At 48.7% G+C, this 24,144-nt stretch overlaps 1 protein-coding gene across 1 annotated transcript; it reads left to right on the top strand.

Annotated features, from left to right (window-relative positions):
- Positions 1-983: 983 nt before the first annotated feature.
- On the top strand, positions 984-12,126 carry GFI1 (growth factor independent 1 transcriptional repressor). The gene is made up of 6 exons (XM_072867471.1): positions 984-1,203; positions 1,466-1,672; positions 6,367-6,782; positions 6,872-7,009; positions 8,614-8,779; positions 10,875-12,126. The coding sequence occupies exons 1-6, from the start codon at positions 1,089-1,091 to the stop codon at positions 11,051-11,053; spliced, it is 1,221 nt and encodes a 406-aa protein (XP_072723572.1). The 5' UTR covers positions 984-1,088; the 3' UTR covers positions 11,054-12,126.
- Positions 12,127-24,144: the final 12,018 nt, after the last annotated feature.

Below are 24,144 nucleotides of genomic sequence, written 5' to 3'. Positions count from 1 at the left end.
GCAACACCCCGAAGTCCCCCAAAAGAACCAAACGAACGTGGTTTAAACTCGCTTTTTGCAAAGTGTCGAGTCTAACTACAGAGGCGGCCCGGCGCTGGACGAGTTCGAGTGAACCTCTCCCGCCTTCCCCCGAGGAGCAGGCTCGGGGCAGCTCTGCTTAACTCGGCCCCTGTCCCCCTCGTCCCCCAGCTCCCCGCAGCCCCCCCGCAGGAGGTTTCCCACCTCGTCTCTCTCCCCGCCCCGGCTTTCGATGCCCGCAGCTGCAAGGTGCCGCGACGCCAACAGCTGCGGGCTGCAGGAGAGATTCCGTTTTGTTCGTTTTCGCGTTATCGTGGTTCGCGCTGGATGGGTGAATCAGTCCCTCCGACAGCAACAGCCTCTCAGGCGTCAGGTTTAGGCTGTCGGGTTCGTAACGACTCTCCCGCCCGTCCCGGCAGCAGCCCTGCGCCGTCCAGCCCGTTCTGGGTGGCGGGGACTGATAAGCCGTTTCGGGGGCGCGTGTTGTTGGCGCCGCGGCTGCCGGCGCGGGCACAAACATGGAGGCGCGGAGCGCGCAGTCGGCCGAGTGCGGCCGCGCTCTCGCGGAGGGACGGGGGTGCACATGACCGGCCCCCCAGCTGCCTCGGCTCCCGCTCGTCCGACGAACGGTGCCCGGCCGCTGCTGTTGCCTGTTCCCCGCGATCCGACAGCCGCCGTCGGGCCGGCATCCCTTCTCCGACGGGCCGGGCACCGCTCGCCGTCGGGCCGCCGGAGCGTGGCCGGGGCGGCCCCAGCGGCACCGGGGGTGGGCAGCGTTGGCCGGGGGCGGCGGGAGATCGAGTAGCTGCGCTCCGGGGAGGGGGGGCGAGGCGAGCGGGGCCGGGGGCGGCGGCTGGAGCCACCTGCGCGCCGCCACCTGGCGCACCGCCCCCGGCGAGCGGCCCCTCCCGGCCGGCGCCCCCGGCCCTCACCGGCGGGCTCGGCGCCTCCCCGCAGGTCGCCTCCCCGCCGCCGCCCCGCGGGAGACTCGGGGGTGACGTTCGCCGCCGCCGCCGTGCCCGGCGCTTGGAGAGGGAGTGCGGCCGCGCCGGCCGTGACAGCACCCCACCATGCCGAGGTCCTTCCTAGTGAAGAGCAAGAAAGCGCACAGCTACCACCAGCCCCGCTCCGCTGACGAGGACTACAGCCTGCGGCTGGAGACGGTGCTAGCCCAGATCTGTGCAGGTAGGAGTCCCTCGGTCGCAGCCTCGCTTGCGGCGGACACAGCCCGCCCGCCCCGCATCACCTCGCTGCCAGCGGCACCAGGACCGGCCGGTAGCTGTGCAAGCCCCCCGGCACCGCAGTCCCTGCGGGGCGCCGGAGGGGCCGATGCGGGGCTGGAGAGAGTCCGGCAGCAAACCTTGGTGGGAGTGGGGCCGCCGCGGGAGGTGGCTGGCTCCCACCGCGGACCCGCACTGAGGAGCCCCTTGCCCCCTTTTCCCTGCAGACAGCAAGATCCCCGAGGACGCGGGGCTGTGCCGCACCGTCCTGCCCGATCCGGAGCCGTCCCAGGGGCGCTTCTCCCCGGAATCCCACCTTACCGAGGTTGCCGATGGCACCTCCGAGTCAGCGCCCAGCTGCGAGGGCAGCGTCTGCGACAGGGTGTCAGAGTTTGAGGATTTCTGGAGACCTCCCTCGCCCTCTGTCTCACCAGGTAGGACCAGGGCGAGAGGGTCCAGCTGTGTGTCTGTGTCGGTGCCGGTGCCGTGGGGCAATGTCTCATGGCTGGACTCTGCCGTCGAAAACGAGTGGAAGGGACAGATTTGCCTTTTCCCACGGGGGAAAAAGCAAATCTGTCCCTTCCACTCGTTTTCGAGTTCTCTCTCTCGGGTTGCTTTTCCAGCCCATCTCCCGCTGCTCCCTTAGCAGCGGGAGATAGGCTGGGTGACAGTCAGGCTGTAGGAAAGTTGTGATGCCATCGGGCGTTGATTTTTTGGTTTCTGATTAATTGCTAGAGGCAAGCCAGTTATGTTTTAAAGGTCCCGGCATTTTCCAACAGGGTCCTGCTACCCAGCGTTTAGACGTTTTTTAAGACAGTAAAAATTTCTACTAGGCTATCTATATACCTGTAGTAAACAGCGTTGACTTTGTGTTTTGTAGTACCTGCTAGGCGTTTTCCCTAACTCCCTTTCAGGTTATTTCTTGCATCTTGCCTATAAAAAGGATCTCTCCCTCTCCCTCCCTCCCTCCCCCTTCTCTCTCTTTGTGTTCTTTTTTGCTTTTCTAAAAACGCATTCGTAAAAACCAGATGAAAATAATGACGGTCAGATTTAAACACCCCAAATCCAGGAAACTCACACTTATGGCTGCAGCGCCTGTCTCTAGCTCCCTCGTCCTGCCTTTGATGTGGTTGGAGCAGTGGGAGATGCTGTCCCCAGCCTGGCGTGAATACTTATCTCGTTTAAAAATACAATGGTGTCATTTTATAACAAAAATATGTATATATAAAAACCACTTTATTGCCTTGGTTAAAAAGTGACGGCTGGAAAAAAGAACAATTTCTGTCTTAGCGAAGGAAAAATTGTCTCAGTTTTACCAACTGACAGCAGACGCCAGCAAATGAATACTTAGTCCCGTTTCCCCACCGGTTTTCCCAGTTCGTCTTTCTAGTGTCCTTGCATATCAACGGTGGATTGTAATGATGTGGGTTTGCATTTTTAAAGCCTCCCCCTCTTTTAAGAGTCCTAAAACCCTCTGAGGGGACATTCAAAATGCTGCCCAGTATCAGCACAGCCAGCTACGGGACGGTTTCAGTCTGTGCAAATGACAGACCGGACCAAATGCAGGAATGCAGCAGTCTCTTTTGCTAATATTTCTGCACAAAGTGTAGCAATGTGTGTAATTTTTGTTCTAACGAATTTGTCCTGCTCCTCCTTCCCCAAATAATTACCGTTTCTGCACGGGAAACAGACCATTTTCACGAGGTGTCTAAAAGACAGATGTAAAATGGAGCTGGTATTTACCAGGGCTGTTCTGCCTTTTCCTCCTCCCCACTCATTTCTTCCCCTGCTGTGGGATTCATTAGCTCCCCGCCAACCATCCAGCTACCCAAGGAAGGTATCTTTGCAAAATGAGGGTGACATCCCCAGATCAAGATTTTTGGGGGGGGGGCAGGAGGGGAAGGGTGTTCTTGGGACTGTCTGATCCCCTTCACAGGAGGAACAGGAAGGTAAGAGACCCCAAGTACTGTAAGGAAAGAGCTTTATTAAATGAACCTCAGTGCAGTGAGAGAGGTGCTGTTACGTTAATGATAAAGGCAGTGGCAGCAGGATTAGATAGTCGGGCTTCCTCCACAGCTGCCCCCCAACCCCTCTGCCTTCCAGCTGCTTTGTCAGATTCGGTGCAAAGCTGGAGTTTGTGCCTAGGTCACTTCTGCAAGACACACTGGTGAGAGACTGGATTTCTAAGATTGTGTTTGTCTGGGTGGGGCACAGTTTCTGTGCTTTGACAGGCAGGGCAGATGACAAATGATGTTTCTAAATCATGCTCAGGGCAGGTGTGGTGAGTAGTACTATCACCCCCTTATCACTAGAAGTGAACATAGGTGCAGGCTGCACTTCAGTACGCAGTGAAAGCTGATTTCAGGTTTGTCTTTGAGTGCTGTGCTGCCAATCCAGGCGGGCATGCACAGATACAATGCCTTTATAGGGTTGTTAACACTCTATTATGTTGTTGACTCCATCAGTGCAATTCACCTTGTTATTTAACCTCACTTTCTACGTGTGTCTGTAATCACATGCGCGTGCCTCATAGCTCAGTGCAGCAGTATATTAGTATCTCCTGATGAGCCTGTTGATGCTACAGTCTTGGAGGGAGCCTTTTACTGGGTATAAAGAAGTTGTGCAGAGAGTATGGTGTTTTGTGGTCTGTGGAGGAGGACACTTGAATCTTTCTTTGCTGTGCATATCAATCTGTTCCCAACTATTTCAGGTTGCATTTGCCTTGCCTTCGAAAAAGAGCATTGATGTTTCTTCTCCCAGAAGTGGTCTATATAAAGGCTGGACAGAATTGCTAGGAAGAGGAGGGAGAATCTCTCTCTCCCTCCCTGCTCACCCCTTGGAGGCTGTGGAGTGGAGGAGAGGCAGACACAGAAGTGCCCTGCAGTGTGGCAGAGCAGGGTTTGCAGGTCACCTTGGCACTGGGTACAGGGCTTGGATGGCTTGAGCTTGCCCCTGAGAAGTATAGCGTGAGTGGCTCCCCTGCACTTGTGCTTGAGAGGTCTCCAAAGCGTGTGAGGTGATGGAAGGAACACTGCACGCAAACTGATCTGTGGTGCAATGTTCACCATGTCCCGTGTTGCCAGTTCCAAGGGCTCAAAAATCAGGTCAGCCTTCCCTCTCCTCTCACTCGACGGACTGGCTCAGAAATCAAGATTGTAAGTAATACCTTATGGATATTCAGTTCTAGTGTTGAAATATTGAGGGTTTAGGTTTTCATGCTTTTCTTTACAGTCTGGGCTAGAAGTTGACTTTAAGAGGAAAAAAAAGTTACAACAAGAACAAGCAGACAAAAGGAAAGCTGAGGGCCTGATGATATCATGCAGTTTCAAGAGCTGGGGCTTTAAGATAGTTCTGAATCTTGTGATAAAATCGTGAGAGATGGCAACACTGAAACTGGTTGCAAAGACACAAGATAGATGATGTGTCGCTGACCACAACTTTGCAGTCAGTGCAGAACAGGAAAAATCATGCTCAGCACCATGTCAGCTAATTTGATTTCATCGCTCTGTTCAAATGTCCCAGTTGGTATGTGCGCATATATTTCCAACCAAAAGACCGCTAATTTCAATGGAAGAATTTGAGACTGTTAACATCTGAAATTATGTAAAAGATAGGAAACAGTCAAGTCATTCAAATCTCAATTTTCACCTCATTTCCCACTCCCTTCTGTAACCCTCAGTGACCATCTGCCTATCCAAGTGGATATCCTAACACATCATGCCTTCCTTCCCCAGCCCACCCCTCATTATCTTGGTTTGCGAAAGGTTGAGAAGGTCAAGAAAGCCATGGGAGCTGTGAGCTGACAGGAATGAGAAAAAGCAAGAGAGCAATTATGGGTGGGCCAGTTTTTGGGTAAGGGAGGTTATCCCTTACAACTGGAAGCCCAAGTTGTAACGGATGCCAATATCTCTGTGAAGGCATCGGCACTTCAGCAGTTAATTCATTCGTGTTTTCCTTGGTTCACTGAAACATTTGTCCAGTGGAGACATTTGACTCCCCCAGTGCTGCTGCCTGTTGTGATGAAGAGTGAAAGCAGAGCACCTCCGGCATTAATCAGCATCTCTGGCAGACACAGTTGGGGTCTGGTACCTCATGTTCCCTGCCCAACTGTGCTTTCCTCTATGCAAGGCTCCCTGAGCATTTGTGCCTTTAGACACTGATCTCAAAGGCTGTGTTCCTGCCATTGCATCAGACTCTGCTATGGGCCTCCCAAGTGTGATTCATCTTGTGGTGCCCACTGTCTTGGTCAGATGCTATTGCCAAAGGTGAGCCTGTTAGAGCCAACTGAAGCCATCTGAGCTTGTCCTGGTGGAAGATCGCTTTGATTATGACTGCTAGGAAAATATTTTAGTGTCTTCAGTTTTTATACTGGTGATTTTGTGAAGCTCAATGTTTTGCGTGGACCCAGTTCCTTTACTTGGAGAAACTCCGAGCAATCTGAAACAACCATGATTTTATCTCAGATGAGGACCGATTTTAGTTTATTTTTTTCTGAAAAAGTGAGGTATGACATTCAAGCACCTCAGAAGCTGTTCTTTATTTCAATCATGCTGTAGTATATTTATGGACAGTTGTGGTATGAAGTTGAGAGGCTAGATTTGGGCATTAAATTGTGCAACAAGCAGTTTTTAGTTTTGTTGAACAGCTAAATCTCGGCACTCTTGCTCCTTCTGGCACGTCCGTAATGCATATTTGCTATATGGATGTGTGTGATCTACATCAGAGCTTAAACATTTGGACTGTCAGCTTCGATGCCCATCTTGGGACATAGTAGATACACTTTTCTGAGGAGCTGCAGATAAACCCAAAGGAAGTTGCAGATTGAGTTGTTTAGTGTCTCAACAGTCAAATCAGTGTGTACACACCTGGGCACCCAGAGATGGAGGTAGACAAAATCAGTGTCTGCTTTAAATAATTTGATTGGGACAGCAGGTGAGTAGGTAGTAGTGGATGCACTGACCCTACTGTGCAATATAAAACATCCTCCCATTAGAGATGAAAGGGCAGCCTTAATGTGCAGTACAGGGGTCTGACTGTGGGCACAAGTCCGAGTCCTGACACGATTCTGCCCCATGATAGTGGCTGGATTGTGAAGCGCACTAATTCCCATGCCCTTGTGTTTCTGCAGCCTCGGAGCAATCTGTGTGTCCGTCCCTAGATGAAGCACCCCCCTTTTCGGTGCCCTTCAAACCATACATGTGGAGCAGCCTGGGTGGCTCCGAGCTGAGGCACCTTGTGCAAAGCTACAGGCCCTGCCCGACACTGGAGCGAACCTCAGCCCTGGGGCTCTTCTGCGAGCGAGGCTCCGAGCCTGCCCTCTACAGTGCAGAGTGTAGCTCTTCCCTTGGACTTTATGGTGACTTCGGCTCCCCAGGCCCGGGGCTGTTTGAGCGGGCGCCGGCAGCAGCACCTGGACTCTATGCCGAGACGCAGCCTGGGCTGCAGCAAGAGAAGGGGCCAGGTGGCATCAAAGTGGAGTCGGACCTCTTGTGCCGCCCATTGCTCATCAGCACTGGCTCTTACAAGTGTGTCAAGTGCAGCAAGGTAGGGATCTCTTTCTCCCACACTGGTTATGACTCTTCCCCAGCCCCTTCTCCCTGGCAAGCCTGACCCTGTGTCCTCTCTCCCCTCAGGTCTTCTCCACGCCGCATGGCCTTGAGGTACATGTGCGCCGCTCACACAGTGGCACGAGGCCCTTTGCCTGTGACATGTGTGGCAAGACCTTCGGCCATGCAGTCAGCCTGGAGCAGCACAAGGCCGTGCACTCGCAGGTGAGAGCGGGGCAAACTGCCAGGATGAAGGTCTGAGGGCCAGGGCCAGCTGCTTGCTTCAGCCGGCACTGGGGAGGCCATGAAGGCAATCACAGGGCAGTAAGCAGGCATCTAAACTGAGGAGAGGAAGAGGACATGGTAGGGCTGCAGTGGGCAGTTGTGGGTGAAGAATATGGTGGCAAGCAGAAGAAAGGCTGGGCAGCTAGTGAGCAAAGGAGCAAATCAACAAATTAAAGAACACAGGCTTTATTTCCATTCCCCAGACTTGTGTGCGTTTGTATTAAGCAATGGGCACTTTTGGCACTCCAGAAGTAACAGATAATAAATAATAAATTTTCACTCTCAGAGCTGGAAGTTGTAATGCAGATGTCAACTTTTTTTAACAGCTAAAGGAACTCACCGTGCTTTCTTTCGATGCAGCTCTCCTCATTCTTTCTCCTCCCCTCCCCCAAATAAGTGAGTCTTCCCTTGTTTGTAGTTATTGTGTCTGTGCAGGGAACATCTGAAGGACCAGTCAGGTATTGAGCACAGACTTCACCCGTCTCGACACACTCTGAGTCACACACCAAAAGAATATGGTAGTTAATTTTGGTAGGAGGACTTGTAACATTTTCCACCTGCTGATATTGTGCCATATTTCCCCTTCACCCACCCACTTGACCTGGCAAATCTTCCTTCTTCAGATTGGCTTTTGGAAGATAGAGTTACAAGCAGTGGTATTTTGCTAACTGTTTTATTTACAATTTCCTGAGTGTGCAACAGCAGAGCACACAATGAGGGGAAATATCTGATCACCCATTAAATAATGGTGAAAAGAGCAGCACTGCATATTGCGTCCATGGAGGGGACAACGTTTCAGGGCGAGTGCATTAAAAGCCAAATAAACTAAGGTGATTGTATGAAAGTATAGCAGGAAGAGGAAGGTGTGATGGTAGTTAAGGGATGGAAAGAAGAGATGATTTATGGTGGAAGAAAGTGGTGGAGAGGAGTGTGTGAAGGAGAGGAGAGAGACAGCAAGGTCTTAATGCATTTAGTTCGATATGTTCAAGTAGTAAGCCAAAAAGCTGTTTTCCCCAGGTGCTCTAGGTACCTTTCACTTGAATTGTAATGGAACGACAAATAAGCAGTTAGTTGCTACCCTACCAGCAAAGTCAGCCTGCCACAAAGGTTTCCCAGGGAGTCAAGCAGACCTCAGCACCCACTTTCCTGTGTACAGTGAAGAGGTGGCCTCTGAACAGTGCTGGAGCTGTTGGGCTTTCCAGTGGAGTGATCGTGTCTTGGGCCCCTGTTGAAATGTGCAGGCAGACTGTGCCTGGTTGGTCAGGGCTGCTCTCACCTGGCCATTCCTGCCAGCAGGAAAAGCTGTTCAATTAAATTTTTGTGAGGAGCGGTGCACAGAACTGGGAGAGGGTGCATTACCTTTTTTTATCATGTGGTGCTATCATGCCAGTGTAGCATCTCCTCAGGCCAGTCCAACTCTCTGGAGAAGCGGAAGTGCTTGCTAAGGCAGAATGGGCAACACTGATGTGCTGCTGGGGAGTTTGTTGCTGGTGGGATCGCTAGTGTGGTGTAACGTGTGTGTGTTTGGGCTCCTCTCTCTGCAGGAACGCAGCTTTGATTGTAAGATTTGTGGCAAGAGTTTTAAGAGATCTTCTACTTTGTCCACCCACCTGCTCATCCACTCGGACACCCGGCCTTATCCATGCCAGTACTGTGGGAAGCGGTTCCACCAGAAATCTGATATGAAGAAACACACCTTCATTCACACAGGTCAGCCCTGCAGCTGGTGGTGTTCAGCCTCAACTGTGGGGGCAGGTTGCTGAAGAGGTCTCTCTGCAGCAGTCCATTCCTCCTCAGCTGGGACAGTACGTGCACCTCCCCGTGGTTCTCACTGCCCTGCTGCTGTTCATGCTATCTGAGCTCTACTCGTGCAAAGGAGGGCGATTTGAATATGGTTTCATGAACAGCAGCTGCAAAATAACCCAAATCCTCTCAATCCAATCAGTGTTCCCTTAATAGGATCCACCAATGTTTATTCAAAGGGCTTTTGTGTAAGACGATTTGTACAGTATTATATTCGTGTAGCCTTGATTTACAGCTGAGGTCCCTGGAAAATGACAGGTGAATTTGATTGCAGCATTTCTTTTTGCAGGATCTACCAGTTTACAATAGGAACAACAGGAGTCTCCTCCTGTAGACCAAACACTAAACTGGAGGGCCTAGGGTCCAACGCTTAGTCTAAATATTTGTTCAGAGATTGTCTGCACTTCCACCCGGACTTTCTGAGAAATGGCTGCAGTTTGATACAGAATGGAAGGCGAGGTGCAGAGTTCTCAAGTTTCACTGTTAGTAATAAACATGGAAACTAATAAAGTTCAGGTGAATCACCAAAGGAAATTGTTTTAAAAATATCATTCAGTGAGCAGGCAGGTTTATCAGAAACCTTTAAAAGAAAATCTTGCCTTTCAGACCTGCACCATTCACTTAAATTAGAGGGAAATGAATGATATATGAGATACAGAAGCATTTGTAGACACAAAATCACAGCTGTACTGGCCAAACCCAAGGTTCAGATTACCAAAATAGTGTTTTCTGATAGTGACCACTAGCAGATATCAAGGGTGAAGCCTAAAAATGGCAAATGTGTAGAAAGATGGCATTATATACTAAGCACTGCTTGGTTGCGACTTTTCTAGATGACAAGCCGTGAACAATTAATGTTACTTATAAAGATTTTCCACCAGATGTTTGCTGGATGAAAATGAACTATTTAGGAAGTAACACAAAAAGTATCGCCATAGTAACTTTTCAAATGAGGCTTAGGTAGAATTTCAGCCAAATTCTGAATCAGTCAAAACCATTATTTTGTTGTGAGATCAGAAACAGTGCCTGGGCTTTTAAATTGCTAATATAAAACCAGGTCCTTAACTGAATCAGGGATCCCTTTCATATGCAGCATACACTTGTGAACTGAGCCTCCAGCATATTTTGTATTATTTTATGTTTCTAAGAACCTGATCTTCAACCGTACAAAGAGTTTGTTGCTCCAGCTGAAGTTAGTAGGCTCTGCAGGTGCAAAGCCACTCTGAAAATCAGGCTTGGTTTTGTGGTTGGGTTCCCTTTTATGCAGTATTTGATAATAAACACTATGAAAATGCACTAAGATCCTACTTCCGTGGAGGCCAGGGGAGTTTTGCCACTGACCCTTCTGTAGGAGAAGTTCCAGAGGCTGGATTTATTTCTATTTACATTATTTGCCTGCAGGAGAACTTCAGGGCTGGCTCTGGGTGGCTGCTAGCATTTCAGTGAGGGGAACGGAGAGAAGAGCAGATCTCTGGATGAACCCTGCCCTTCAGGGTTCACTTAAGGGCCCTCATACCTCCCTTGGGGACAGACCCCCAGCTCACTAGGTTTGGCTTAACAACCTCCATCTATCTATTCCACCCGCCCCCATGCTGATGTTATGATAATTGATGGCAGGCATTTGGCACAACTGGGGGTCTTTCCAGGAGTTCCTGATGTTTCTAGGACACAAAGCCAGTTTAAATTGCAGAGTTGATGCAGCCAAATGTATTCACAAGTTACGGTGTCCTGGGAGCACTCTGTGCTTCAGGCTGCTCCCAGGACTATACGGGGCCAATGGCGGTGCAGCCAAGTCGAGGCCTGCTCAGCTGCAGTGCAGGCTCAGCTAATGCGCCGGGGCTCCCAAATGCATGTTTTTAATAAGAATTACTTCTTTGGTAATCACACAGGAATCACTTTGATTAGCTCTAAGGCCCAGTGTGCATTTCCTGTTGCTCTGGTCCTGCCTAAGCAGCATGTCGCCTCTTTCACACCCTCTCTCTCTCCCACCTTCTGCTTGCAGGTGAGAAGCCTCACAAGTGCCAGGTGTGTGGAAAAGCCTTTAGTCAGAGCTCCAACCTCATCACCCACAGTCGGAAGCACACAGGCTTCAAGCCCTTTGGCTGTGATCTGTGTGGCAAAGGCTTCCAACGAAAGGTGGATTTACGGAGACACCGGGAGACACAGCACGGTCTGAAATGAGTCCCAGCTGCAATACGGAAAGCACCTACAACACTATGAGAACAGAATCCCTTGGCTTCCCCGCTGGATCCGAGCCCTGTCCTGAGCACAGACGCTGGCATTACCTTTCTGACCAGGAGCTCGGAGAGGAAAGGACAGGGCCGTGCATTGACAGCTCAACCTGAGTGACTGAAAGCGGAAATTAAAGGCTGGGGTTTCTCTTTTTCTCTCCCCCTCTCTGTTTCTGAAATAACACTGGAAAATAAGCCTTTTAGATATGAAGCCTGATACTCCGAAGACGAATAAGCTACCAAATACCTGTAAGCTGGAAAATACTTCTCCCATGGCCAAGATGAACCCCCTGAAGTTTTCAGTAGCTTGAATCACCTTGCAGGGACACATGGGTATAACAGTGTTTACATGGTAATGACAGAGAGCCATCAGTATGTGGTGTGGGGAGTGCTTGCCTTGGTTGAGTTTCAGTGCTGAATGGCTTTACTGTTGGTTTCCTGTCAGGAAAACTTGGAGGATCAGGACTGAACTGTGCAGTTTGACATCTTGCTGGTTTTCAAGCAAAAGTACCAGCTTGGGCCTGATCCTGGTCTCACTTGTTCTGGTGCAAATCGGGAGCTGCATTAACGGTTACAGAGTGGCTCTTTTTTATCTTCCCAGAGCCATCTCTCTGTCTGTGCAAGGCCTGGCTGTGTGCAGGTGTGTTTGAGGCATGGGGGGTTACCTCTTGCTACATCCACTGGGGAGAAGGAAGCTTGTGAAAGACGAGTGGAAAAGCCAAAGCACAGAGTTATGCCTTACAACTAGAAACCCATCCAACAAGTGATCCTGACTGAGGAGGGCAGGAGCACCGGGGAGGCACAGGCTTTCTGTTCAGAACCATTACTGGCTGCCACACTCTGGGCTTGTTCTAATAACTAGAAAATAGCTACTCAATAGCATCATTTGTATATCTGGTTTTGTTTTTTAATTTTTAAAAGGAAACTCAGCTGAGGTGGGCAGGAATCATTATAAAAATATAATTGACTGAATTTGCCTTAAATGACCCTGCATGTACCTCAGTTTAAAAAATGCTGGTTTTACTTTGTTGACAGGTTTGTAAATGTCCTTCTTTAGATTTTATGGAGTGTCTTATGTTTATTGGTACATATTTATTGGAACAATGTTTTAAGTTAATAAAGTATTGACGATGGTCCAGAGTGATTTTCATTCAATATCTAACTTCAGCACATTTGTGAATGTCAGCCGTTAGAATAATACACCACACTGATGGTCAGGGATTTGGCATTCAAGGAGGGAATGCAGGCACAGCAGAATTTGCACAAGGGCTCTGGTGATTAAAGAACACCACCGTCATATTTATTTGTTCAACTCCCACTGATTTCAGTTAAATACTTCACACTTCTAAAGACTGGGGTATACTGTGCCTAGGACTATCACCATAAAACGGTTTAGAGAGGAAATAGCAGTTTTAAGTGTCTGCTTTGGAGATGTAGTCTGCCAGAAGTCCCTGCTCAGCCCAGGAGGAACCTGAATGTCCTCCTGAAAGATTAAATGTCCAGGAGTTTGCAGGGACACCTGAGCAGCAGGTGCGTCATTTATACTTAAGCCTGTTGGGACTCACAGAATTGCCTTTTGCCTGCCTGCCTTGTCAGCAGGCCTTGCTCCATCTGGCAGTCGAAGCCCATACAAAAGAAGCAGGAGGATGACGGGAGGGGTCCCTTGTCGTCTTCCCAGCAGAGCACAGCATGGCAGCCTGGGCTTTTTTTACATGTGCACATAACCTTGTGTGCCCGCATTGATATATACACTTGTTTCCAGCTTTGTTTGTACTTTTATTCTGGATAAAACCAGTGAGCAGAGGCCCGCTCTGCCCCACCGGGCTGGCCCAGCCCTGGGGGCACCCTGCCCACCGGAGGGCCGTGGCACACCACCTGCCATGGTGCCGCACAGGTCCCTCTGTGCTTCTGCTTTCTGCCACCTCTGAGAACTTCAGCCACAGCCCTTTCCTCACAGGGTTGCCCTCACAGGCTGTGGCTGAAGAGTATCTCTGCAGGGCTAAGCCAGCATGTGCCGCTTGGGCAGGGGTCAGCTCTTCCACGCACAGCTGCACACACCAAGGCTTCACAGACGGGGCTTTTATTAAACAGAAACACGGCACACAGTCACAGCGGTCAGGGTGAGAGGCTCCGGCATAGGCACCCAGGAGCTGCCAGGTGCTCTGAAGACCACATTAGACCCATTATGCTGGGTTAATTAATGCAGAAGATCAGTGTAGGAGATGAAGTGGTAATGGGGAAGGCCTGGTGATGCCCTGGGCCCTGCCCAGACCAGGGGAGGCTCCAAGGGGTGGCTCAGTGGGTGGCACAGGTAGGCTTGGGGCTGCCCCTGGGGTGATGCCTGATATTTATTTCACAGGGAAGCTACTGTTGTGGGTGGAGTGAGTGCTGGCCAGGGGTACTGGGCACGGGGTGGTCAGGGTGCAGCAGCCAGCCCCAGCCCCTCTGCCCTCAGGAGGGCCTTTTCCTGCCAGGCACAGCCTCCCTCCTTGCAGGCAGGCCTTACTCCAGCAGGCCCCAAAGCGGGCTTGGTTACCAGCATTTACCTTTAAAACTACAATAGCAGTGTGTGCCTGCTCCTCAGAGCGTCTAATTTTCAAACAGGATAACTAGTGTGGTTTGAGCCTAGTGCAGACCTGCTGGCTGGGGTTGGGTGGCCAGAGGAGGCAGCTGCTGGTGGGGCGGGAAGACCCTGCAGTGTGGACACAGCCTGTGTGACAGGACTGTTCTTCAAGGGAAGAAACTTGGTGGGTGTTTTTATTGGTTTAAGTGTGTCTTCCCCCAGAGTGTCTCGCAACTTACTGGTATACCTCAGGGCACCAGCATTGAGCTGCTGCTCAGGCCCAAACCCCTTTGAAACAGCAGTGCATGGCTGCATGGGAGGGTGTTCCCTGCCTCACCAGCCCTGCTTGCATCAAGCACCAGCTCGGCTGCCGATTTGGGTGAAATGCAGCTACCTCTGGGAAAAAGTCACAGCTTTAAGGTGGGGAATTTTAAATGAAGAGGGGAAAAAGAAGATCTATCTGAGGAGAATCAGAACAGGCTACTGAGAGGCTGCAGTGTAAGTCTGAAGATTGGAAATATCTCTCTCAATGTTATTACTGTGTGCCATTAAAAATGCATTATGCATATTACATGACTCATTATTCATGAAGCATGTTCCATACCTTTTGTCTGCTGGAGTAACAGTAGAAAGGGTAAGGAGAGCCGCTGGAGCACACCTTTGTTTCTTTCTGTAAATTTTTAATGACACCTCTAGCTAACCAGTTGGTGAAGCTCAGTTCCTGCATAAAAGTGGAGAGGCAGAGCTATCTACAGGACGACTAAGCCTTTCAGAAGCTAATTTGAGCTTGTGTTCATCCACACCAACGATGATTAAATTACCTATCAAGTGTGCAGAGCTATCAGGATTCAGGACATTGAAAAACAAGGTGAATTTATCTGATTGATTTAAAAGACATGGGTGGAACAAGTGGGTTAAAAAAAGAAAAAGTCTATTCCTTACAGATATTATAAAAGTACTTCTCCTGGCACGCTAAGGAACTTGTTACTTTGCCTCCAAAAGTTGTTTCGCCTGCCCAGAAAACAAATTTATTAGTTGCAATCAAAATGCTTTATCCAAATCAGTTAGCAGGCTGAATTAATTCATGAGGCAGAAACAAAGCAACTTATTAGGTTCCATCCTTATGCTGAGCAGAGATATTTAAAATTAAAATATGCAAACATCATCTGTGTTTTCTATACAGTTTCCAAAAGCTGATAGTAACACTCAGATTGGATATTGCAACACAAGGGAGAGAGCAGCTCTTCTGGGTCTTGCTCCTTCCTCAAGCAAAACTTTTGTTGCAGTTGATGGGGGGGGGGGGGAGGAAGAGGTTTCTAGAATAAGCCCTGGGTAAAAGATTGCGAGACTCATGCAACTGTGTTTGCAAGCTGTGCTGCTGTTGCACGTTGATAAAAGAGTGCTCCTCAAGTCTCTGCATTTTCTTGCCTTAAGAGAGGAAAACCAAACAGGTCAGTTGTGTCAAATTCATCTCCAGCATAACCCCAGTTCACATCAGGAATGGATTTTGCCTTTATTTACGATTTGGGTCTTACTCTAAACTTAATAGTGAAATACAGCTCAGCATACAGCCCTTTGAGGGAATTCTGATTTAGAAAAGCACTAAAATATGCATGTAAGTCAATGAAGTGCTTCTCTAGCAGGGACCTTAGGAGATGCCTGCTCAGAGTTAAAATTCCAGAGATTTTCCCTGCTGAATCCTAGACCTCACTCCATTCCCAAACCACATCCTGTCTGTCTGGCATGTTTTCACCTGCAGTGGAGGTGGCTTCTGAGAATGCCAAGGGTAATTGTGATTCTTCTCTATTTTTTGTTTTTAATTGTCAATATGATAGGGGTAATTTCCAGTGTTTTTTCCTCTGAGTAATAAAGCAATCTAAATAGATTTAAGGCATGTAAATGTCTGTAATGCACTATAAGGCATGTAAAGTGATGGAACCAGATTTGAAAAGATATTTGTGCATCTAAAGCTGCAGACAAGTCTGATATGTATTGGGTGTGGGTATCTAGTTGTGTCTTTGACCAATTAGTCGGGGCTGGAGGGAGGGAGAAAAAGGGAAAAAAAAAAACCCTAACACACAAGTCTCAGAAAATTTCCTGAGTCTTTATCACACCAGTTTGTAATATACACCACATACGGACTATAAATAGAGGGAGCACATAAATCTGGGAGAAAATGTTTCATACGTTATAAAAATGCTGGCCACACCTTGTTAGAATAATGTTGCCTAACGGATTAACCTGGAGCATGTGATAAATCTTTCAAATAAGATGAAAGCAAAGCACTTTTGTGTGCTTGTTCCAACATGCTGCTTCTCATCTGGATTTTTTTGGTTTTTGGTAGAGATGACACAACAAAAAAATACTGAATATGACAAACCTAGAAAGAAAATAATGTGACAGCTAATGAAATTATTTCCTTCTTTCAAATACCAGCTTAATCCAGCCAACTTTCTGACACGTGTGAGCTCCCAGCCAGCTGGATACTACTGTGTATGGGGAGCATCCACCCCCAGCTCGCAGAGGCCCAGCTTGCCAAGGTACCGGCAGAAGTTGCTTCAATGCCAGACTCCTCCGCTCAAGCAGCCCAAAAGGCACCTTGGCCTCTGGCTCGTCCTGCCAGCTCCCTCCTTAGCGCAGAGGACAGAGGTGGCTAGTCAGTCAAGGACACTGGCAGGAGCGCAGCACAGCATGTGTTTAAAATGGCCAGTATAATCCATTGATTTAGTTATGGTAATGTGGCCAGCTGGCATTAAAGGGAAATTGTAATCCTCTGAGGTGATAGACAGTTCAGGATGAGATATCTACTTATGTTTTACACTTTCTTTTTTTTTTTTCCCTATGAATAATACATTCCCAAAACTCACTGATAGACTCAATGGGCGAGTTCAGAGGGGAAAAAGAGGTACCAGTGCAAGAGGCAGGAAGCTGAACTCCTGGAGTTCAAAAGAGTACACTCATCTGCCAAGAAAAGAGGCAAAATAGATGTCTTCAGTGTTTCATATAGGGAAGTTTAAGTATTGCAGTGAAGAGCTACAACAAATTACTTGTATTTAATTAAGTGATCACCCAGAAGAGATTAGGCATTTACTTGGTCTAAATTGCTTGCAGTGGCTGCTTCTAGCGATTAATTTACCCTGATTTAAGCCAATGGATCTTATGTTATCTGTTAAACCTGCTAAATTCCCAATTTCACAAACTGTCAGCTCTGCCTGTACTGTTGCCGTTTGCCTCTCTGAAACACAGCAACATGGATAGACAGGCAGGAGGGTGAGACCAGCTCCCGAAAAGGGAATAGGTGAAAAATGGTCTTGATCCTCTTTATGCAGCTGTTCAGCTCTTTGAGCTGCCACAGGAGCAACATTTGCGGGTGTAGACATCCCTTGTATTGCACATCCAGCAGTCAGGTAGCTTGGACCCGCTGGACTAGGATGTTCTTGCTCACAGCGAGTAATAGCAGGCGTTAGTCAGGGCGCCAGCACCTTGAGCTCTGAGAGCAAAGAGCTGGGTCTTCCTGTGTGCTTGTGCCAGGCTTTGTGCTGCACAGGCCTGACCTTTGCTGAGCTCTGCCACGTACTCTACGTATCTGCTGTCAGTTGGTTTTGGAATTATTTGTGTTTTCAGTAGCTTGAATTAACATTAATGGCAATCAAGAAGAGTCTTCTTCCTGTGTGATATTTCCACCACGGCTGAGGCATTTTGCTTGTGAGCTCTGCTGCCCAAGGCTACCCTGCTCCCTCCCTGCTTGTTTGTCAAGCTGGGCTCGGCTCCAGTAGGGCTCGCTGCCGTTGTTTCCTACAGCAGTTTGGCAATCTCTGGACTGATTTCTGTGGCCAGTTGAGGTGGTGAGGCCGTTTGCCACCTCTCCCTTCATCCCAGGCGAGGGGGGCGATGTTCCAGTGGGTGCTTCCGTCCCGGTTTCCCCAGCCCAAGTTGCGTCACAGACCCTTGCAGGGATGGAAAAGAGCGGTTGCATTTATGGGAGGAAGGGGTTTTATGCAAGTGGGGTGAGCTCTGTCCTCTCTTACTCTTCCCTAAATTCTAAATACCTCTGTCTGAAACCTTTCACGCTGCTTACAGTGGGACTGCAGCCAGACACAGGGCCATGGAGGATCACGTGCCTGCTTAAGTGTGAAGCGCCTCAAACTGCTATGCACCAAATAATTTCAGGGGGGGAGATGTTCAACTGTTACTTCTCTCTTTTGAGACTTCTGTGGTTTGGTTTTAACTGTGGCTCTTTCCACTTGCCATTTGGATGTCCGTTTTGTTCCTCTGCATGTTCGGTTGCTGAAATCTCATGTTTGAGCAATTTTTTCTGCGGGCCTCTGCGTGATGGAGAAGACTGCTGCAGCCTTTGTACTGATGCTCTGGCAAGGTTAAGGGCCTCATTCTCTGTGCTGGTGTTTTAGATCTCTGTAGTGGCCGGAGAGCCAAGGAGCTCTCTGCAAAATGCAGGCATAAGGAGACATGGTTCTCAACCCAGAAAGTGTGTTGGATCCTAAGGATCCCATAGAGTAAAGAGTACGCAAAAGGGCAACTGCACTGGCTGGGTTGGATTCTGCCGCTGTTCATCCAAATCAGGGGAAATGCTACAATTAGGCAGCATGACTAGACATGTAGCGTGTGTTACAGTGAGGGTGTCTGTTGTTGGTAGTGAGAGTCTCCTAGGTAAATGTTACTGCCGTCTGTCCGATCCCTCTCCTGGTTAGCTGCATGGTGGGAGTTCAGCTGATAATCAGTGAAGCTCCCTGAGGACACAAGTATTGGCAGGTGAATCAAGTCTCTGATGGTGGTATCACTGCCTCTTGACCAGAGTGGCCTGGCAATGCTGGAGGTCTGGTGGGCTTTGTTTTGCAGGAGGGGGATAAAAAGGTAAAGATCTCCAACAACAAAAACCCCTTGTTTCCCTGCGCTTTATTTTCCTGAATGCTGTAGAAGCCAACAAATACTGGTCCTCGCTTCGTACCCAAAAAGCTGCTTCTTATCTTTCTTCTAGCTGGGCTGCGGGTGTTGCTGTGCCTGTTCTCTGCTGCTGCTGTGGGGTGATTCAGTGCCATGTGTTTTCCTTGACACGCCATGCTGTGAGAGAGGGGGGTCACGTCTATGTGAGAGCTGATGGCAGATGCCCTTGCTAAGAGCTGGCTCCCACATGTGGACTCCCAGCCAGGCTGGTGCATGGCAGGGACAGGCCTGTGACCGCACAGCCCTGCTCCTGGCCTGCCATGCATCTGGCCTGTGTTTTGGGTGCTCTGTTTCCTATTATTTCAGCCCCTTTACTCCAAAGGGGTGCTCTTATGTTTATTGTGAATAAAGGGTGGTGACTGAAATCAGGTATATGGGCTAAAGGAGCTGAAGTACCCCTTTAGCATGGCCCACAGTAGCCAGGGGACATGGCATAATGTCCGATCGCATTGACACTGCAGCTGCCCCAGCCATGCTTCTGGGAGGTTTCATGTTCTTCACAGCATAACGAAGTATTTTGTCAACTTAAACAAGTGTGAAATGGGCCTAATTCCTCATCCAGCAGTAAAACAGCTTTTCAAAGACTTTTCATCGTTAGCTTCGTACAAAACCGTCTTCGTGTGACTGAGAATCTGACTTAACAGCTTTACATGATGCCCTGAAGACTGAGATTCACTTCTGTAGGACAAAAACAAACTAAAATGCCCCTTTGTGTAAAGGCTGGTTGGGGCTGAGGAGCAAGGGGAGGGGGTAGAGGGTAGAGAAGATGCCATCACTATGAGAAAGCCATGGGCCAGGGGAGATCATGTTTAACTCCACTGTCCATGGCAACAGAGACCTGCTAGGGATCCTTGTGCATTTGCAGTCCTATAAACTTGAAAGAGAAATTTCAAATAGGGTAATTGCACATCTTGCTAACGGTGGTGCTTGGTTGTATGTTGTAACAGTGGTTGACAAAGAGGTGGAGGAAACTCCACCACAATACTTGAGAGAAAATGTGTGTGCAGCAAGTGCCTCTGGCACATCCAGGCTCCGGGCAGCTGTAGCCAGAAAGGTCAGGCTAAGGATTCATGAGGTGGTGGCTGGAGCGATTTGATTCCTCCATGGGAATGCCTCAGACACCTTGAAAGGGGAATATGACCTGACTATGACTTGGGAGATGGAGTACTCAAATACATGCTGTGATCCTGAGGAAGGAAAACCTAGGCTGAACTCGCTCGGACACACAGAGCTAAGAGCATGCTGGACCGTCAATAATTGGCTGGGGAGGGGGGTGTGCAAAGCGTTGCTGGTGGGGATGATGGCTCAGAAACCTCCAGGTATGAAGCATATCGACTGTAACATATCTAAAGAGTTTCCTTGGCAGGGGGAGACCTCAAAATGGCCCTTCTGGCTTTACAGCTGCATTAGGAGGCTCTGCGTGCTGCGGTGACACTGTGTCTTGAGCTTAATTACCTTACCATGAGTACAGACAAGTGTCTTTCTAGGGGCTCCTCTAAAATAACCTTAATTCCTGAACCCATGGTATATCACTGTGACGTGTCTTGGCCTCTGGTAGTGAACTTGTGGCACAAGGGAATATTTTCAAGGAAACGCACGGCCAAAGTTTCAATCTCTTTTCTAGTGCTGGTTTAACTGATCATCTTGTTGAAACCAATCTGTAACTCCCCTTTTGGGGGGTGTGATGTTTCTGCAGCTCCCAGGTGTTACCAGATTGATTTCAATGCAAGCTTAGTGTCTGAGTAAAGTTTTCAGGGTTAGTTTCTCGCAGGGATTCACAGCGAGCCTGTAGGTAAGCTGTCTGGAGGGATAGGTTGGCTGCTGTGGTGGTCTTTCATGACCAGGAAAGCTCCAACACCCCTGAATTTCCAGTGGGGTTGGGAGGCAGTCCATTAGAGGTAGGTGTACATGCAGATCAGTGTGCGGCTTGCACATTTTTGTTGCTCTGGGCAATATCTGTTGACTGTTCAGAGGGCACGAGATCTCCAGGTGTCAGGTGTTGTATATCTGATGAAGAGATTCACTTGTGGAAAAAGACTCAGCAAAATGTTACTCTTGTACTTCTCAAGTGCTGCCTGGGATGTGTTGCAGACTCAAAGAGGATTATTTTAAGAAAGGTGGTCAAAGAGCATTGCTATGGATTTACAGTCCAACAGTCCCAAACAATTCTGTTCTGTACACGCTTCTACCTATTGAGTTTGGCCTAAAGTTGTCCAGAAAACAAATATTTCACTAGGATTCTTCCTGTGAATATATACTGAACACAACTCCGGGTTTTTTCTTTTCTTCTATGCTTACTTAGTAAATATGGAAAAGAACCTCTTTTCACACTCCTCTTCCTTCTGAAAGGCCCCTAAAATGAATGCCCATCGACTCCCAAGATGAAACTATTGGACAAAAGGAATACCCATAGGTTACTGAATGGTGCTGAAGTGCTTTTGCTCTAGTTCCTATGTTGCTTTCCCTCCCTCCCCCGCTTCCCATAACGCAAGCTCTGCAACTGCCAAAGCCATGCCTGACTGATGATTTTTAGTAGGAGAGAGTAGATGCACACGGGGAATTGACACTCGACATGGGGAGGGACCTAAGAATTGAAAACTGAAGCAACTTAAACCACTTAGATTACCTCTCTGTTGCTTTCAGCCTTCTGACAAAAGCTGTTTCTCTGCTTAGATATGTGCTTTTTACTAGAACTCTTTCTAACAAGCTGGGGCAAGAGAAATGGGAGAGGAGGGGGCAGTTACCTTCCCTTCCCTTGGAACAGTGTCAGCATTCCCAAAAGCTGCTGGCAGCTGGGAGCCGGGGAAATGGTGCCCGAGTTCTTGGAAAAAGCAGGCCCAACATTAAATGCCAAGTACTTTGGAGGACCTGTCCTGAAGTGATAAGGTCAGTAATTTCTTCTTCACCTGACAGACCTTTTCGGATCTCTTCAGGGCAGGAATGTATGGACTCGTTAACGTACTCACCAGTTGATCCGCAGCCCTTCAGCTATCATGTGGGTGAGTTGCAGATGCAGGAATGCACGTGTGTGCACACAGTTTTACTGTGCGTTGCGGCACTTACAGCTGGCTTTCTTCCTGTGGTTAAAACCTTCACACGCGGTTCTTGGGATCTGAGCACAATGCGAACAACCTTGCAAAGTAAACACATCCACCTAGAATTTTTATTTTCCCAAATCACTCCCTTAGCTAATGTTTCAAAGATATATACGCACCACATCTGGTGCAAACCAAATATTTTCAGTCTGTTGGATCCAAGTCAATATTTGCCCAAGGTATTACAAAGGCAGTCATGAAGTTCTGACTAAAGGGAAAACTGCCCTTGTTGAGGATTGGTCTTGGACTTACATGTGGGCAAAGGGACCCAGAGCTTTGCGGTAGAGCGTCTCTGACACCGCCGGTCGTGCACTGCTGCTGCTAGTGATAGTTTCAGATGGTCCCCTGGATGACTGGCCCCTGTACGCTTGTGCAGACAGGGCCTGACTCATCGCTGGTGCTGCTGGCATCATAGCACTGCTTGTGCACCTTCTCCGACCTGCTGGGCATTCCCCTGGGGCCGCCAGATGTGGTGGAGACATTTGCAGCAGAGGGCTCCTTGCTGGAGTGAAGGCAGTGAATAAATCAGTGCAATCTGCCATGCTGGTTGTGCTCCTGTTCCAGATTTTTGCACCAAACTGTTTATTTTGTTTGACTTGCAGGTTGCCAGTGCCACTGCAGTCTCTGCGTAGGCTTCCTGCTGACACACATGTACTTGCAGTTGAGTTATGGAAGTTGGCCTAATTCAGAGCTGAATCAATCCTAGAAATGGTATTAAAATCTGACTTGCCTTTTGGTCAATTGAGACTCGCTTGGGTAAACAAAGGTCAAATCTCTAGTTTCTTTTTTGGTATTTACATAGTTCTGTATATAGGCAAACTTCCAGTGCCCTAAGAGCATTTAGGAGCTGACTCACATGTGACAAATTTGTCTTACTCTAACTGAAATCAAAGAGCAAGAACCTGACTGTGGGATGACCTACATCTAATCTGTCATATTTAGGGTAAATCTGAGTGGTCTGTGCTCTAAACTGAACTGAACCTGTTTGCAGCTCCATAACCCAGTCAATAATATGTGGACTGCATCTAACTGGTACAGCAAGAGTCCCACTGGTGCTGGTGGGGTGTTTCTGCGGGCTAAACTAAGCAACAATCAGTCTACTGGGGGAAAACGGTTGTTTCCTGGTCACTGCTGACTATTGGAAATGCCAGGTCAGTAGGCGTTCCTCTTATCTCCAGTACTTCTGCTGCAATTCTGCGTGGCTCAGCACATTTTGGGTTTGTGCTTATGGCAGCATCTGTTTTTCACTCTGCTCTTCCTCAAGGACGGGAACTAACGTAACAGTAAGGGCTACTCTTAAACCCTCCAGGAGAAAGAACTGGCACTCAGTAGCTGCACACCAGATTGTGGTCAGCCTGAAATTCATTGCATTAAACTGGAGTGGCATATCCAATGCTGTCACCTAACAGTTAATCCTCAGAAACCAGGGTGAAGGATGAACCCATTCCTGATCGAAACTGACCTCAGTGGAGAGGGGAGGTTACTGTGTGACAGGAGCCTCCTTGTGATGGGATTACACCCTGTCTAAATGCTCTGTGCTTTGGAGTGCTGGTTGGTCCAATTAGCAGAATGTGCACAGCAGGGTTTGACGAGTCCTCTCCTCTTTTGTAGCAGGTATTTATTGCAAATGCCTTTTTTGCATCTATTTGTTGCATTTTAAAAGCAGAATTGTTCGGTGTGGGCTTTTTTTCTTGCAGGTGACTTAGCAGTCTTTACATGCTAAGATACGTTATTCCTGGTGATTGCTGTATGTTATGACTATAGGAAATGCCACATGTTTAAAAGTTGCCTACCAGTTGGTGTTATGGTCCCTGTTCTCATTTGCCTATAACTGTCACACTAACAAAGGAGATGGAACTCTCTTATGTCAGTGCTTGAACTTTTATGTTGCTGTTTGCTTGGGTTACAGGCAGTCACTGTGGTTCAGCAATCTCTGAGAACGAGGTCTTGGGGAAAGGTCAGTGGCTCTGTGCCCGTCTCTTGATGAAGCTGCAGTTCCCTCTCGTGGCACGTTGGGTGGGATGTCTTCCCTTCTCTCCACACTCCTGTTTGGAGGGTCCCCACAGAACTGCTTTGTCCTGAGGAGGGAAAAGCACCTGAAAGAGTTCATCCCTCTCAAGCTGCTCTTCTGAGCAGGGCACTTTGTTCCTTCACCTCCAAGTGTGTGAAGGGAAATGACACCTATACCTGGGTAGACTACGGAGTATGGACGTTCCTTAATGACCAGTTACCTCTACATCATGCTTGTACCTGCATGCCTGCGAGTGATGTCTGGTTGGCACCACTGGGTTTGCTGCAGTCCCTTCCTACAGCAAAGCAGGGACTCTCCACTATGTACCAGAGAATCGCTGTGCAGCTGGCTTCAGCTACAGACTTGAGGCTGGCACACAGACCAGAGGTCTTTTGACTCCTGCTGTGTTG

Source organism: Ciconia boyciana, chromosome 7 (genome assembly GCF_034638445.1).
Source record: "Ciconia boyciana chromosome 7, ASM3463844v1, whole genome shotgun sequence".
NCBI classification, from domain to species: Eukaryota; Metazoa; Chordata; class Aves; order Ciconiiformes; family Ciconiidae; genus Ciconia; species Ciconia boyciana.
The sequence above is the reverse complement of the archived record's forward strand: the minus strand, read 5'-3'. Positions and strand labels throughout refer to the sequence as shown.

Coding starts and splice junctions, on each gene's coding strand:
- GFI1 (XM_072867471.1), top strand. CDS start 1,089: ATGCCGAGGTCCTTCCTAGTGAAGAGCAAGAAAGCGCACAGCTACCAC. Junction 1,673..6,366: donor CTCGCCCTCTGTCTCACCAG/GTAGGACCAGGG, acceptor GTGTTTCTGCAG/CCTCGGAGCAATCTGTGTGT. Junction 6,783..6,871: donor AGTGTGTCAAGTGCAGCAAG/GTAGGGATCTCT, acceptor CTCTCCCCTCAG/GTCTTCTCCACGCCGCATGG.